Here is a 12,058-nt window from a genome sequence, read left to right as displayed (position 1 = left end):
TGATCCCTGAGGTGCTAGGCTCCAGTTTCTTTTTCATATTATAAGAGAATAGATACACTTAGGAGTAATTACTGCTTCTATAGTTAAGGCAGATTCACAGAGGCTTTGAGGCAAAGTGCTGCAAATACTAATTTAGCCCATACCTGAGATAGGAAAAACAAAGCACTCTGGCTTTGATTTGGAAACCTGAACGATTACTGAAGGGGATTATGGCAATGCCAATTATTGTCTTAAAGGATTTGAGAATTGTTCCTTATTGCACCTGGTATATTAATTTAAATGCCTCTTATCAATTATTGTAACCAATGCTTACTATGTGTTTTGTTGTAGATCTTTGAAGACAGTGAAATTGAAACCTATAATTAGAAATAAAATAATTTTATTAGAATTTGTTAGAAATAAAAACGTCTTGTAGAACTGTTGCAAAGTAGTAATTTTCTCTCTTGCTTTTTTCCCCTCATGTTTCTTGAAACTATAAAATTATTATTGCATGTGTGTACCTAGCTTTACATTGAACTGCTGATATCTTGATACACATGGTATTAGTAATTGAAAAAACAAGGCTTTACAATAATTTTAGTGCACTTTAGGCTCTATAAATACTGAAAAAAAATCTGGTATCTTAGGAGAGAAAGCAGTGAAGTGCAACAAGCACTGGATGCCCAGCAGAAACAGCTAAGAGATCTGAAAGATAGTAAAACAAACACTTTGAAAAGATTTGGACCACATGTACCAGCATTTCTTGAAGCAATTGAAGTAGCCCATAAACAAGGACACTTTAGAAAGAAACCTCTTGGACCTTTAGGTAAGAATAATTTCTGAAACATATTTTCTCATGAGATATTTTTGTACTGCTAATGTGAGTAGTGGTCTTTTAGAAAACTTTGTTCTTTGGGGAGCTTTAGATATATCTTTTTCTTCTGTACTTCCTGAACTAAAGGTTTTACTCTGGTAGGTTATCTTTTGCTTCTGTTATGAACTTACTAACAGCTACTGGCTTACCTCATTTTCCAGCTGTTTTTGTTGAGGTATTTTACAATGGTAAACTTTTGGTGCATCCCTCCAACTCCCCCACATCCTCAAGGCATCAGAGAACTGTGCGTTGACTGCTTGTTCCTCAGTGGATAGCACTGTCGAGGTCTTGGATAGATTTTGTTCAAAATGTCCAGTGGCTGACTTGTGAGTTTCTCAAACTTGAGATGTTTTACATGGAACTGGTCAGACAGACCCAACTGAGATTTTCTTCGGAAGCTGGCTGTCACTTGTCTTCTGTCCAGCTCTGACAATGGCTGTTATTTTCAGTTTGAGAATGGGAGGAAAGGTTTCAGCATATTCTGGATATAAAGTACATGGCATATACTGCAGGGTAAGAATATGTGCTACTGAAGACAGGTGATATAACGGAAATCTTCATGTTTGTTTAATTTACAGTGTAGTTGTTCCACTGCCTTCATCCTTAAAGCATTAAATTTTTGACAAGCTATCTTTGCCTTGATACATTTCTGCTAAGCTGCCATAAAACTGGTACCCTAATGGAACACAATACAGACCTCCAACTATGTGTAGGTGTCTCTAGGCAGAGAAATTATATTTTTGTGTACTCAGGCCTGTTGTAGAATCTTTTAACTTTTTTAACTTTTAACTTTTAGTCAACCTCTTAATTTTTTTCTACCTATAAGAAAGGTTTCTTTTAGACTCTTAAAAAAACCTGCAATACAACAAAACAAGAACCTTGAGTGGTAAAAATGCTCTACTGAATGTTTTGTCATGGAACACATCACCTAAAGCCTTGCTTCTTACATTTATTTAGGTGCTTTGATTCATCCAAAAGATCCTGAACTGATCTTGGCTATTGAATCCTGTTTAAAAGGTCTTCTTCAGGCATTTTGCTGTGATAATCATAGTGATGAAAGAACTCTCCAGTTACTGATGTCAAAATATTATACACGTGGACATAGACCTCAAATAATTGTAAATAAATTTCAGAATAGAATTTATGATACTAGTCAGAGGTAAGTATGTTTTGAATTTTAGTGCTTAGCCTTGATGGTTGAAAAGAACTATTTGTAATTTTTTTTTTGAAAAATCTCATGTGACTTTTATGAATGTTGGCTTTTTTTCTTTTTTTCAGAGCTGTTTATCATCCAGAATTCCCATCAGTTCTGACAGCATTGGAAATAGACAATCCAGTGGTTGCCAATTGTTTGATTGATATGAGGGGTATAGAAACAGTCCTGCTGATTAAAGTAAGGCTTTATGCTTCCTGTTGATCTTTAAAGAAATGTGTGGAACATTTATGATGTCTTCACTAGTAGTGTCTGTAATGGATAAAAGAGGTAGAGGAAGTTTTGCTCTCCTCTCTGCCCCATGTGTTTCAGGACCTTCCCTGTTTTGGTCCTGGGTTGCCACTACCTTTCTGGGCCTCTAAGTGGTGTTGTTTCCCAGTCTAAATATTCCTTGTGTGTGTAATCAGCCTCCTAACTGCTGGCTCTGTTTCATGTCTCTGTTAATTGGTGGGTTCAGGATGTGCTGCTTTTGGGTAGTCCAGGAGTTACCAAAATTTCCAACTACCCCTACTAGGTGTACCTAGCAGCTGGTAGCTAAGTTTTCTGACACTATCTGATTTCTGATCTTAATTGATTTTTGATTTTCTGTTAGTACTGAAGATACCAGCTCCTGCAGATAAAATTACAGATAAAATGTTTAAAGATCAAAATAAGGTGTATATGTTTTTATTTAGAGAAGGCAAAGTATTCTCTAAGTAAGCAGAACTAATGATCCTTACTTTTTGTGAATTTTACTTTTCTCCAAAATCTCTTGTCCCAGTTTATCCTCTGACATTCTTACTTGAAAGAGGCAGTTTGTGTTCTGTCTAAAGCAGAGCTGACTGTTTATCAAGCACAGCTGTCACTGAGTGGGTTACATGACAGCTGAACTTTATAGGCTTTTCTCATGGCAGGAATGTTGGGATTGTTCTTCCCTTTCTGCCTGAACTAACCAGTGATTTTCATAACATTATTATCTTTGAGCCCTACCTGAACAATTTTCAACTAAATCTCAAAGAAGTATTCTATGGAAAAATTGATAGATTGGAATAGATAACATGATTGTCTTGGACAATGGCACTTGTGACTACTTAGTCTGGCACTGTCAATGTTGGGGTTTTTTAACAACATGTTTCCCTGAACTTCAGTTGAATACTGTTTGATATCCTTCATACCTTGCTTTGGGAGCTTGTTTCCTCTATGTTTATTTTGCTTTTGACAGTTGAATATATCTGTGCATAGTGACCTTCTGGTTAGTGATTTTTTTTCCCCAAGGCAAATTCTAAGGGACTGATTAGACTACAGAATTCACAAATAAATGACCAGTTAAACTTAGTGGGTTCTTGAGAACATAAATGTCCTACTCAACTAAGAAAAGTACATTCTTGACGTTACAGATAATTTTCACATTCTTTCATGACTGTATTTCTTTTCATTAGGAATTGAAATTATTTCTGGGTGAAAACATCTAGACAACTTTAAAATTCTTATCTTTAATTAGGGTTGCATTTCTGCTGGTATTATAAGGCCATTTTGTTTTTCAGAATAGCCGGAGGGCTCGTGAGGTAATGCAGTGCAATCGGCCCCCAAGAAACTGTAAAGAAGCTTTCACTGCTGAAGGTGATCAAGTATTTGAACGACGCTACTACTCTTCCAATTCTGTCAGACCCCAGCTCCTAAGTCAAGATGTTGAAGCAGAAATCAGGTTAGCATCTTGTAACGTGTTTGTAAAAAGTGTGCTTGTTGGCATGAATAGTGGAATTGCATATTTGTCTATTTGCATGTACACTACTCTCTAGTCTCTCCATTTTCTTTCTGAGATTTACAGTTCCTTTCTGAGAATTCTAGAAAATCTCTTAATTTCAGTGCCTTTTTGTGATAGGAACAAACTTGCATTGTATTTAGTTATCTTTCAGCTTGTGGCATGTAGATTTTATCCACCAAGCAGGGATTTTCTGTGCTCAATACTCCAGGAAATCTAGCTACCTTCTTTTTTATGCTTGGTCAAAGAGAGTATGGAATCAAGGCTGTTTCTTTAAAAATATAATACTTGAACAGTGATGTCATAGTTTACTGCAAGGGAGTCCTAACTATTCAAACCAAAGTTGTTAGCACACATCCTCCTGTTGGTTTCAAACTTTGCATCTGTGTTTCCTCAGGCTTTTGACTTCATTCATGGTAGGTATCTTTGAGAATTCCATCACTTTTTATATTTTTAGGGGTTCTTCCTGTCATTGCTTTCAAAATGGTAGTTGAAAAAGCAAAATGTACTTCAAAGATTACAAACTTGAGCTGTCACCAAGGAAATTTGTGACAATAGAATACTTTCATTTTGAGGCTCAGATTATCTTAGAGACATATTCGGCAATTTTAGTATTAATAGTTGATCGTATAAACTGATTTGAATGTTAAAATTTATTTCTAGAAACTCAAAAGTTTTAAATGTGTTAGTTAATTTGTTCATGTCAGTATATAATAAATTTCACTCAAAGATTATCTTAACTTTCAAAGTGTTACAGGCATTCCATTACCAATTTTGCTATGGGGGAATGATGTAGGCTGGTTAAAAAGGAGTGCATTTTTACCCTTTGTCTTGTCATGCATGTAATTTTTTTTTTTGTGTATTTCTGTATGTGTATGTCACAAATAATATATGTGTAGTATGTAACATCTCAATATCACTTTGTTTATAAAGTCACTTGGATAAGGAAATTGAAAACAAAAGGGCACAGTTGACAGCCTCTCAGCAACGCTTATATTCCATTGAAAATGAGATTAGGCAGAATGAAGATCATCTCTATGGTCATCGACGACACCAAAAACAACTACAGGTAAAAATAGGTACAGTGTTAGTTTTTAGAAACTCCTCAGTCTTTCCCTATTTCATTTTGACTTCTGCAGTCTATCTGGAGTGCCTGATAGTTTTTAATTTTTATCCTTACTGTTGTTGTTTGCTTTCATTTTTTGTTTTGTTTTTTGTAGTATGCTTTTATAATTGAGGACAGAATGATGGAGGCTACATCAATCCTTACATATGCTGTTGTTTCGGTTTGGTATCTTTCCCCACCTTGTGCTAAATCTTACAAATTTCTACTGCTTTTTTGACACTAGTAGTAAGTTTTTGCACAGAAAAGATACTTGCATCATATAATGCTTCTCCCTCCTTTATTTCTGTTGAGCCTTGCCTCTTCATTCTCAGAATCTTGTTTATCTTCATGCTCTTCTGGTATATTCTTAACCGATCTTGATACACTGAATATTTCTTCTTTAAGTTCTCTTAATTTTAATTTGTTTATAAAACATTTTACAGCTGCTAGCTTCCTTTCTGTGGTCTCTGGTACTTCTGGGTAGGATATATATTTGTGGTGGCCAGTGGTGCTCTAGGTAGGCAGTGTAAGCTAATACATACTTGTCACGATCTGCTAGTACAAGCGGGATTTGTGATGGTTCGTTTTACTGATCTCAGAGTGCAGAAACAACACAGAGAGGATTTTTAATATTAATCAAAGCAAATGCACCAATTTTATTGAGTGCCCACAGCAAATGCAGTAGAAGGATTAGAAAGGAGATAAAGGATAGAGAGAGAAAGAGAAAGGGGAAGGGAAATAGCTACCAACAGAGAGATGAAATCTTCATGGTCCGGCCAATAGATCTGTCTTGTCACGTTGGGGAGAATTTTGAAGTCTTTGGTTGACTCAGGGGTCTTTATAGTCTTCTGCCAGGGTAGGGAACAGGACGGTATGCCGAGGGAACAGGTACAGGACAGTGGACAGACAGTCCAGTTCCAAAAAGGACAAGCCAGTCCCAGCAGTGATCAGGACCCATTGTTTCTTGGTCCAGCGAACTCACCTGTAGGCAACACTTGGCAGACATCCCGCTTCAGTCAGGCCAGCGCCCCTGTGTTAGAATCTTAAGGGTCTCAGTCTCAGTCCTTGGTGGGGGGCTTTAATCTCCGTCCTTGATGGCGGTCGTGAGGCAGATGAGGGATCTTCCGTGGGGGATCATCTGGCCAAGAGGTGGGGAAATGCATGGGCCATTGTGATGAGCGGGGATCGTGAAGCAGGTGCAAGCGTACAGAGCAAGCCGCTCATTGCCAGTCCCTGCTCGAAGCAGTGTACCGTGGCGGCACAGCAAGCGCATCTGCAAACACTCACTTGGCAAGCGTCCACCTCAACCAGGCCAGAACTCCAGTCAGGGTCTTCAGGGTCTTAGTCTCTGTCCTTGCGATGATCGTGAGGCAGATGAGGAAAACTTCAGACTGTCTCTACAATACTATATAAGGTTATATTCAGTAAATAATAAGTAAGAAGCAGGAAAAAAAAGACCCTAGCATGTAGTCTGAAATGCTGCAGATAAATACTTGGAGAAAAAATAAAGTGTATTTTGTTAAATTGTCATATTGAATGGAAATATGATAACTTAATGAATTAAAGCACACAACTTTCAGAACAAGTTATATCTCATGAAAATGAATTCCACAGGTGGGTGTGAAGAATTGTGTCTCTTGTTAGTCACTAATGAAGCTAAAAAATACAAGTATCTTCTTTCCTGTGATGACTTAAATGAACAAATGTGAACTTTTCTCTTTAGTTAAGCTTCAGAATATGTATTTTCTTTTTCTTCCCAGGTAAAAGTAAGAACAGCAAATGCAGAGATAGCAGATCTTGAAAATGTGGAAGAGCACCAGTCAGCGGACATCCATATATTAGTAAGAATAGATTATGCAATTATGTCTAATCAGCATATGGATAATGTCTTTTAAAGTTGGCAATGTTTTGAAACAAGCAAAGGTGGATAGTGAAGAATTGAACACGTTCCATAATTCTAAACACTTCTGTAAATTGAGTGATTTTATTTATTTTTGGTGATTTAATTTTTTCCCCAGGTTTTGCAATATTTATCTTTTTGAATCAGAAAGTGTTTATGATGATAATTCATTAGGAATGGTTTTATTTTCTGAGAGACAACAACAATCCACTTACTCTTCCTGCATTGCATTATATATTGGATATATATTGGCCACAGATCCAGAGGGAAGTTACCTTGTTCTTTTCAGTCTTTCATCACAACTCCAAAATAAAATCCTCTTACTTTTCAGTCACATAAATATGAAGTTCCACTTTTACTTTGCAGTTTGATTTAGTGGTCTCCTACAAAATCCGTCAGCCTCTTCCTTTGGACTTTAGTGACAATTACATTGAACTGCTCCTATACTAGAATTATAGAGTACTTTATGTAATACTGTACCCTAATACTGATAGTAAAAAAATCTGTGGTAGTTTACAAATGTGTCTCCTTTTATTGTTCTTAACTTTAATACCTTTTGGCAGCAAGAAGAAGCTGAAGAAAATAAGGGTAGGATGGAATCTGTAAAACAAGACATGCAGCTACAGAGCAGAAAAATGGAAGAACTGAAAAATACTCTCCAAGCAGCTGAAAAAAAATTCGAAGAAGTGAAAGAAAAAATTCATCAAGTAGAAGAAATTGCTGGCCCAATTAAGGTAACAGTAATTTTATATTTTATTTTTGATTTGTTCCATTTGTGTGTCAAGGTGAATGAGGTTAAGAAGAGGTGAGGCAAGAGAAGAGAACTTCTTGTTGCCTGATATACTTAAGGTCTACCTGGAAAATAGAAATGGAGCATTCCATCTAGAACATGTTGGAAAATATGCTTGGCAATATTTTGAAGGTGATGTTGATTGTTATGAGTACTCACTGTAGTGTTTTATGTTTAAAGAGAGTTCATTTTGAGGTGTCTTTAGTCATGGAGTGACAAGGCAGGAAGAACAGTTTCCTTGACTTTCCTTTCTCATGCATCACATTTGTTGTTTTTGCTTGTTTTTTCTAAGAAATCTTGGCTAAGAATGTTTATAACTGTTCATTTCTCAAAATATCATTTGAAGTTCTAGATGAATTGGTTGTTATTTTATGAAGTTACATAATCACAGAAGGTACCAGTATATAGTTTTAATTATTCAAGACTACAGAAGGCACCTGGAAATGGCAGAGAAATAACAAGACTTAAGATAAATAGCAGAATGGTGACATGCAAAATTTGATATTGGCAAATGGAAGGCAATCTCACTTTGGCAAGAAGAACTTATGGTTTGAAAATAGAAAAGAGAAATAAGAGTATATATATATATATAGTATATATATATATACACTATATATATATGTAGTACTTTAAACTTGTAGAAGGATGAAATTAAGAAAACTTAAAAGATCACTATGGGAATCTCTTACATATCTCATTTAAACTGTAAGTTGCTGCGTAATCAGCCCATATTAAAAGAGCAAACAAAAAGAGTAAGGAAACAGGGCAGCAAAGCAACAAATAAATGTGTTATTTCTAATGTATCTAATATGGAAATTCTAGAAATATGATCTATTTTAAAAGAACCACTCTGTATGGAAAGAGATGTATTCAGAATATGAAAAGCATTATTGCTATTGTTATTTAGAGTACTGAACACAGCTGAGGGAAGCACTGAAATTCTTGAAGAGGTTTTAAATCAGATGTGTTGTTAAGTGTTCTACAGTTGTTTAATTAACTGTTGACACATAGCAGGTTGTGGTTTTAAGATAGGATTGGAAAAAAGTAAGAGCATATGTTATTGTTGGTGATGGTTGGTTTTCGTGCTTGCTGTTCTGAGGTTTTTGAGTTGTTTCTTGGTATTTTTCTGTTTGGTTTGGTGTTTTTTTATTTTTGTTAAGACAAGCCATCTAGCTGACAGGGATGAAGAAGAAAATATGTCCTAATTTATGTCATTCTTCATACCTCTTTGCTTCTCTAGAAAGATGTACCACTTCAACAGTATCAATACTGAATAGAGGTTGCTGGTGAAGGGTCTGGAGCAGAATTCCTGTGAGGAGCAGCTGAGGGAGCTGTGGCTGTTTAGCCTGGAGAAAAGGAGGCTCGAGGGGGATCTTACCAGTCTCTACAACCACCTGAAAGGAGGTTGTAGTGGGGTGGGGCTCAGTCTCTTCTCCTGGGTAACAAGTGACAGAAGGAGAGGAAATGGCTTCAAATTGTACCAGGAGAGGTTTAGTTTAGATATGAGGAGAAAAATTTTCATGGAAAGGGTTGTAAACCATTGGAACTAACTGCCCGGCAAGTGGTGGAATCACTATCTCTGGAAGTATTCAAAAAATGTATGGCTGTTGTACTGGAGGATGTGGTTTAGTGGTGTGTATGGTGGTGGTTTTGGGTTGATGGTTGTGCTTAATGTTCTTAAAGGTTTATTCCAACCTTGACTATGCTATGATTCTATGATTTTATATTACAGGTATAGCAGGGCACTGAATTCTCACACAGAAGTGCAGTTCTGGCTAATATCACACAGGCATCAGAAGTTCCAGATAGAATGTAGTGTAAAAAATAAATGCAGTTTTTTGAGCTTTAGGAGAAAGCATAGCTTTTTTTAAAGATTAAAACATCGCCTCAAGATATAATTGCTAAAATCATTGCGTGTATTTGTTCCTTTTCGGAATTGAGCATAGACTTTCTCATAAGCTGCTGTTAAAGCTCCCAGACTCTAGAAGTAGTGTTACTGCAAGCAAAATAATTTAGAACAACCTGTGAGAAGTCAGTAAACACTAGAGAGATTCTCAGGAATCTACCCCAAACAGCTCACATCATGATTTGTTCCAAACAGGCTGAATTAAACCAGGCTGAGTCAGAAGTGGAAAACAGTAAACACCGTTTGCAGCACTATGAAGACAAACAGAGAGAACATGTGGCTTGCATAAATAAGCACAAAGAATTACTAGTTTCCAAAGAAAAGGAATTAAAGGTATGTGTGGTGGGTTTTTTTTTTAGCTATTGAAGTCAGATGGTCATGATTCTTCTAATATTTAATAATAAATCATTCCACTTGTATAACATACAGACCATATTAATATACTCAGCTGCACTGAGTATTCTCTCAGCTATGTCCTACACTGACTGTGTAAAGCAAGTAAAGTAATTTTGTGTAAGTGAATTGAGGCCTCTTTTTTTCTGATAGGACACCAGTTCTCTCTTGACAGATAAATTAGGGTTCATCCATCTAGGACCATTTCTTCTGTCTTTTGCAATGAGAAGATTAAAATTACTTAAAATTTGCGGCTTAAGTTAAATTGAATAATATTGTTTTGGTTTCTTGGATGGTAGGGTTTTCCTTGTACAGGCCCCATATCTGGTCTTTCGAGACTTAATCAAGCTTTATTAACTAACTCTGAAATCACATCCATAAAGACTTTTGGAAGACTGCTCTATTTAAATATGGTGATTTTGGTTCCTTATATATCTGCATTAGCTAAATAACCATGACTGTATTAAAAATCTTGGATACAGTTCTTGGCACTGAGATAACTACCCGTGTATAAATGCTGTCGATAAAATTGTTAACTGGGTTTGCTGTAATGAAAACAGAAAGAACACAAAAATATTGTTCTTGCTTGGAGTTTGTAGCATAAAATACTCGTTGTGAAGACTAAACAGATTTTTGAAAAATGTGACAATTATTTGAGTTTCAAACATTGCTTTAGGAAAAAATGGCAAAAGCAAGGCAAATCTTCTCAGAGCCCATCAAGGTCAGCAGAACTGTTAAAAGTCTTGATGCAGAAATGAATCGCTTGAGAGAGAAGATAAATTTAGAAAGCAGACACCGTGGAAACAGAGAAGAAATAATACAGTAAGTCATCTTTACTGTCTAAAACAGTTCAGGTAGGATGGAAAAGAGAGGGGAAAGAAGAGTTTTCTTCCTGACTCACTGTGTGTTTATGTGTGTTTTTACTACTTAAGCTATCTGTGAAGCTCTAGAAATGTTTGTACTGATTCTCCCAGTACTGAACAGGCTTAAGAGTCCTGAAACACCTTGCAGTGATTTTAAGCAGCATCTGTGCTGTATATATGATGTTACCAATAAGCAAATATCCTCTTAGTGTTTTGAAGTATCCCAGTTAAGGTAACACAAATTTAACTCGCCATTGTTTTGTGATGCATTGAGGATTAAGCATAATTCTAGTTTGAATAACTAATGCACAGGCTGGGAAGCTCCTTGAGTGTATTTCAGGGAAGCACTCCCCTCAGGTATTCTTGAGCATGGAGAAACCAGTCATTTATTCTTCTTGGTGAAAAAGTTTCTTTTCAAAAGAAAAATAGAATTAAGATTTAATTATTGTCTGCATTTCATTGTGAACAGTGTCTTACTTATCAAATGCTTTTAGCTTTCACTTTCAAGAATGTTTTTCATTTGAATATTTTGGTTATCAAAATGATTTTCAGCATTTACAGCAATAGCTCAGTTTTAATGCAATGCATATTATTCCTAACCTTTCTGTTAATTAAAACAGGCAATTTCATTATGCAAAGGAAAGATATGAGGATGCAAGCAATAAAGTGAAGAACTTAAGGAGATTTATTGCGATGCTGGATGAAGTAATGACAGAGAGGCTCAAAGTGTATCGGCAATTCCTAAGGTGAGTTTAAGACAGTGTTCACAACAATTGTTTTAACCTAAGCTTGCTCCCAGTTTCAATCTTATCATGCCTGAGAGTTTAGAGGCATGTATTTTGCTTCATCCCAAGAACCTAAACTGTGCTGACTTCATCCAAGGCAGTTTTGTTTGAATTCTGGTTTTGGTCAGTAAAATGTCAGCAACATATGAGGACTTGAAATAATCTGGGCTGTCACTCATTTTTATTGGTTATAATCAGTGGTGCTGAGCTCCTATAATTTCATTTTAGGCCAAACAATTCTCCTCTGCTGTGTGCTGAAAAATTTTGAAGATCTTGATTCAGATTCTATAGTTTGACAGCTTCTTTTCCATTACTGTGTACATCCCTTCTTTCTTGCTTCAGTCCCTTAATATCTTATACCTATCCATGAAGATTTTGTTGTTGCCTTCCTTCAAAAGGATTCTCTCCAGTATGTCTAATGTCGTCCACTTGAGAGTGCAGTTGATTTTGGGGGAATGTTGTTATTGGAGGAGGGCTTAATACTTAATGATGCACAACTGTTGATGAAA

The 12,058-nt window shown here is 36.1% G+C and overlaps 1 protein-coding gene across 9 annotated transcripts in view; it reads left to right on the top strand.

The window, feature by feature from the left end:
- Positions 1-12,058, top strand: part of SMC6 (structural maintenance of chromosomes 6) — a 39,993-nt gene that overhangs the window by 21,355 nt on the left and 6,580 nt on the right. For all 9 annotated transcript variants that reach the window (XM_053937320.1, XM_053937315.1, XM_053937316.1 and 6 more), the window contains 10 exons: positions 627-805; positions 1,811-2,012; positions 2,132-2,246; positions 3,590-3,750; positions 4,741-4,876; positions 6,673-6,753; positions 7,376-7,546; positions 9,704-9,841; positions 10,578-10,723; positions 11,385-11,510. In XM_053937320.1, coding sequence (XP_053793295.1) covers positions 627-805; positions 1,811-2,012; positions 2,132-2,246; positions 3,590-3,750; positions 4,741-4,876; positions 6,673-6,753; positions 7,376-7,546; positions 9,704-9,841; positions 10,578-10,723; positions 11,385-11,510 — 1,455 coding nt within the window. The remainder of the gene's footprint in view (positions 1-626; positions 806-1,810; positions 2,013-2,131; positions 2,247-3,589; positions 3,751-4,740; positions 4,877-6,672; positions 6,754-7,375; positions 7,547-9,703; positions 9,842-10,577; positions 10,724-11,384; positions 11,511-12,058) is intronic.

Source organism: Vidua chalybeata, chromosome 3 (assembly GCF_026979565.1).
Source record: "Vidua chalybeata isolate OUT-0048 chromosome 3, bVidCha1 merged haplotype, whole genome shotgun sequence".
Lineage (NCBI taxonomy): Eukaryota > Metazoa > Chordata > Aves > Passeriformes > Viduidae > Vidua > Vidua chalybeata.
The sequence above is the reverse complement of the archived record's forward strand: the minus strand, read 5'-3'. Positions and strand labels throughout refer to the sequence as shown.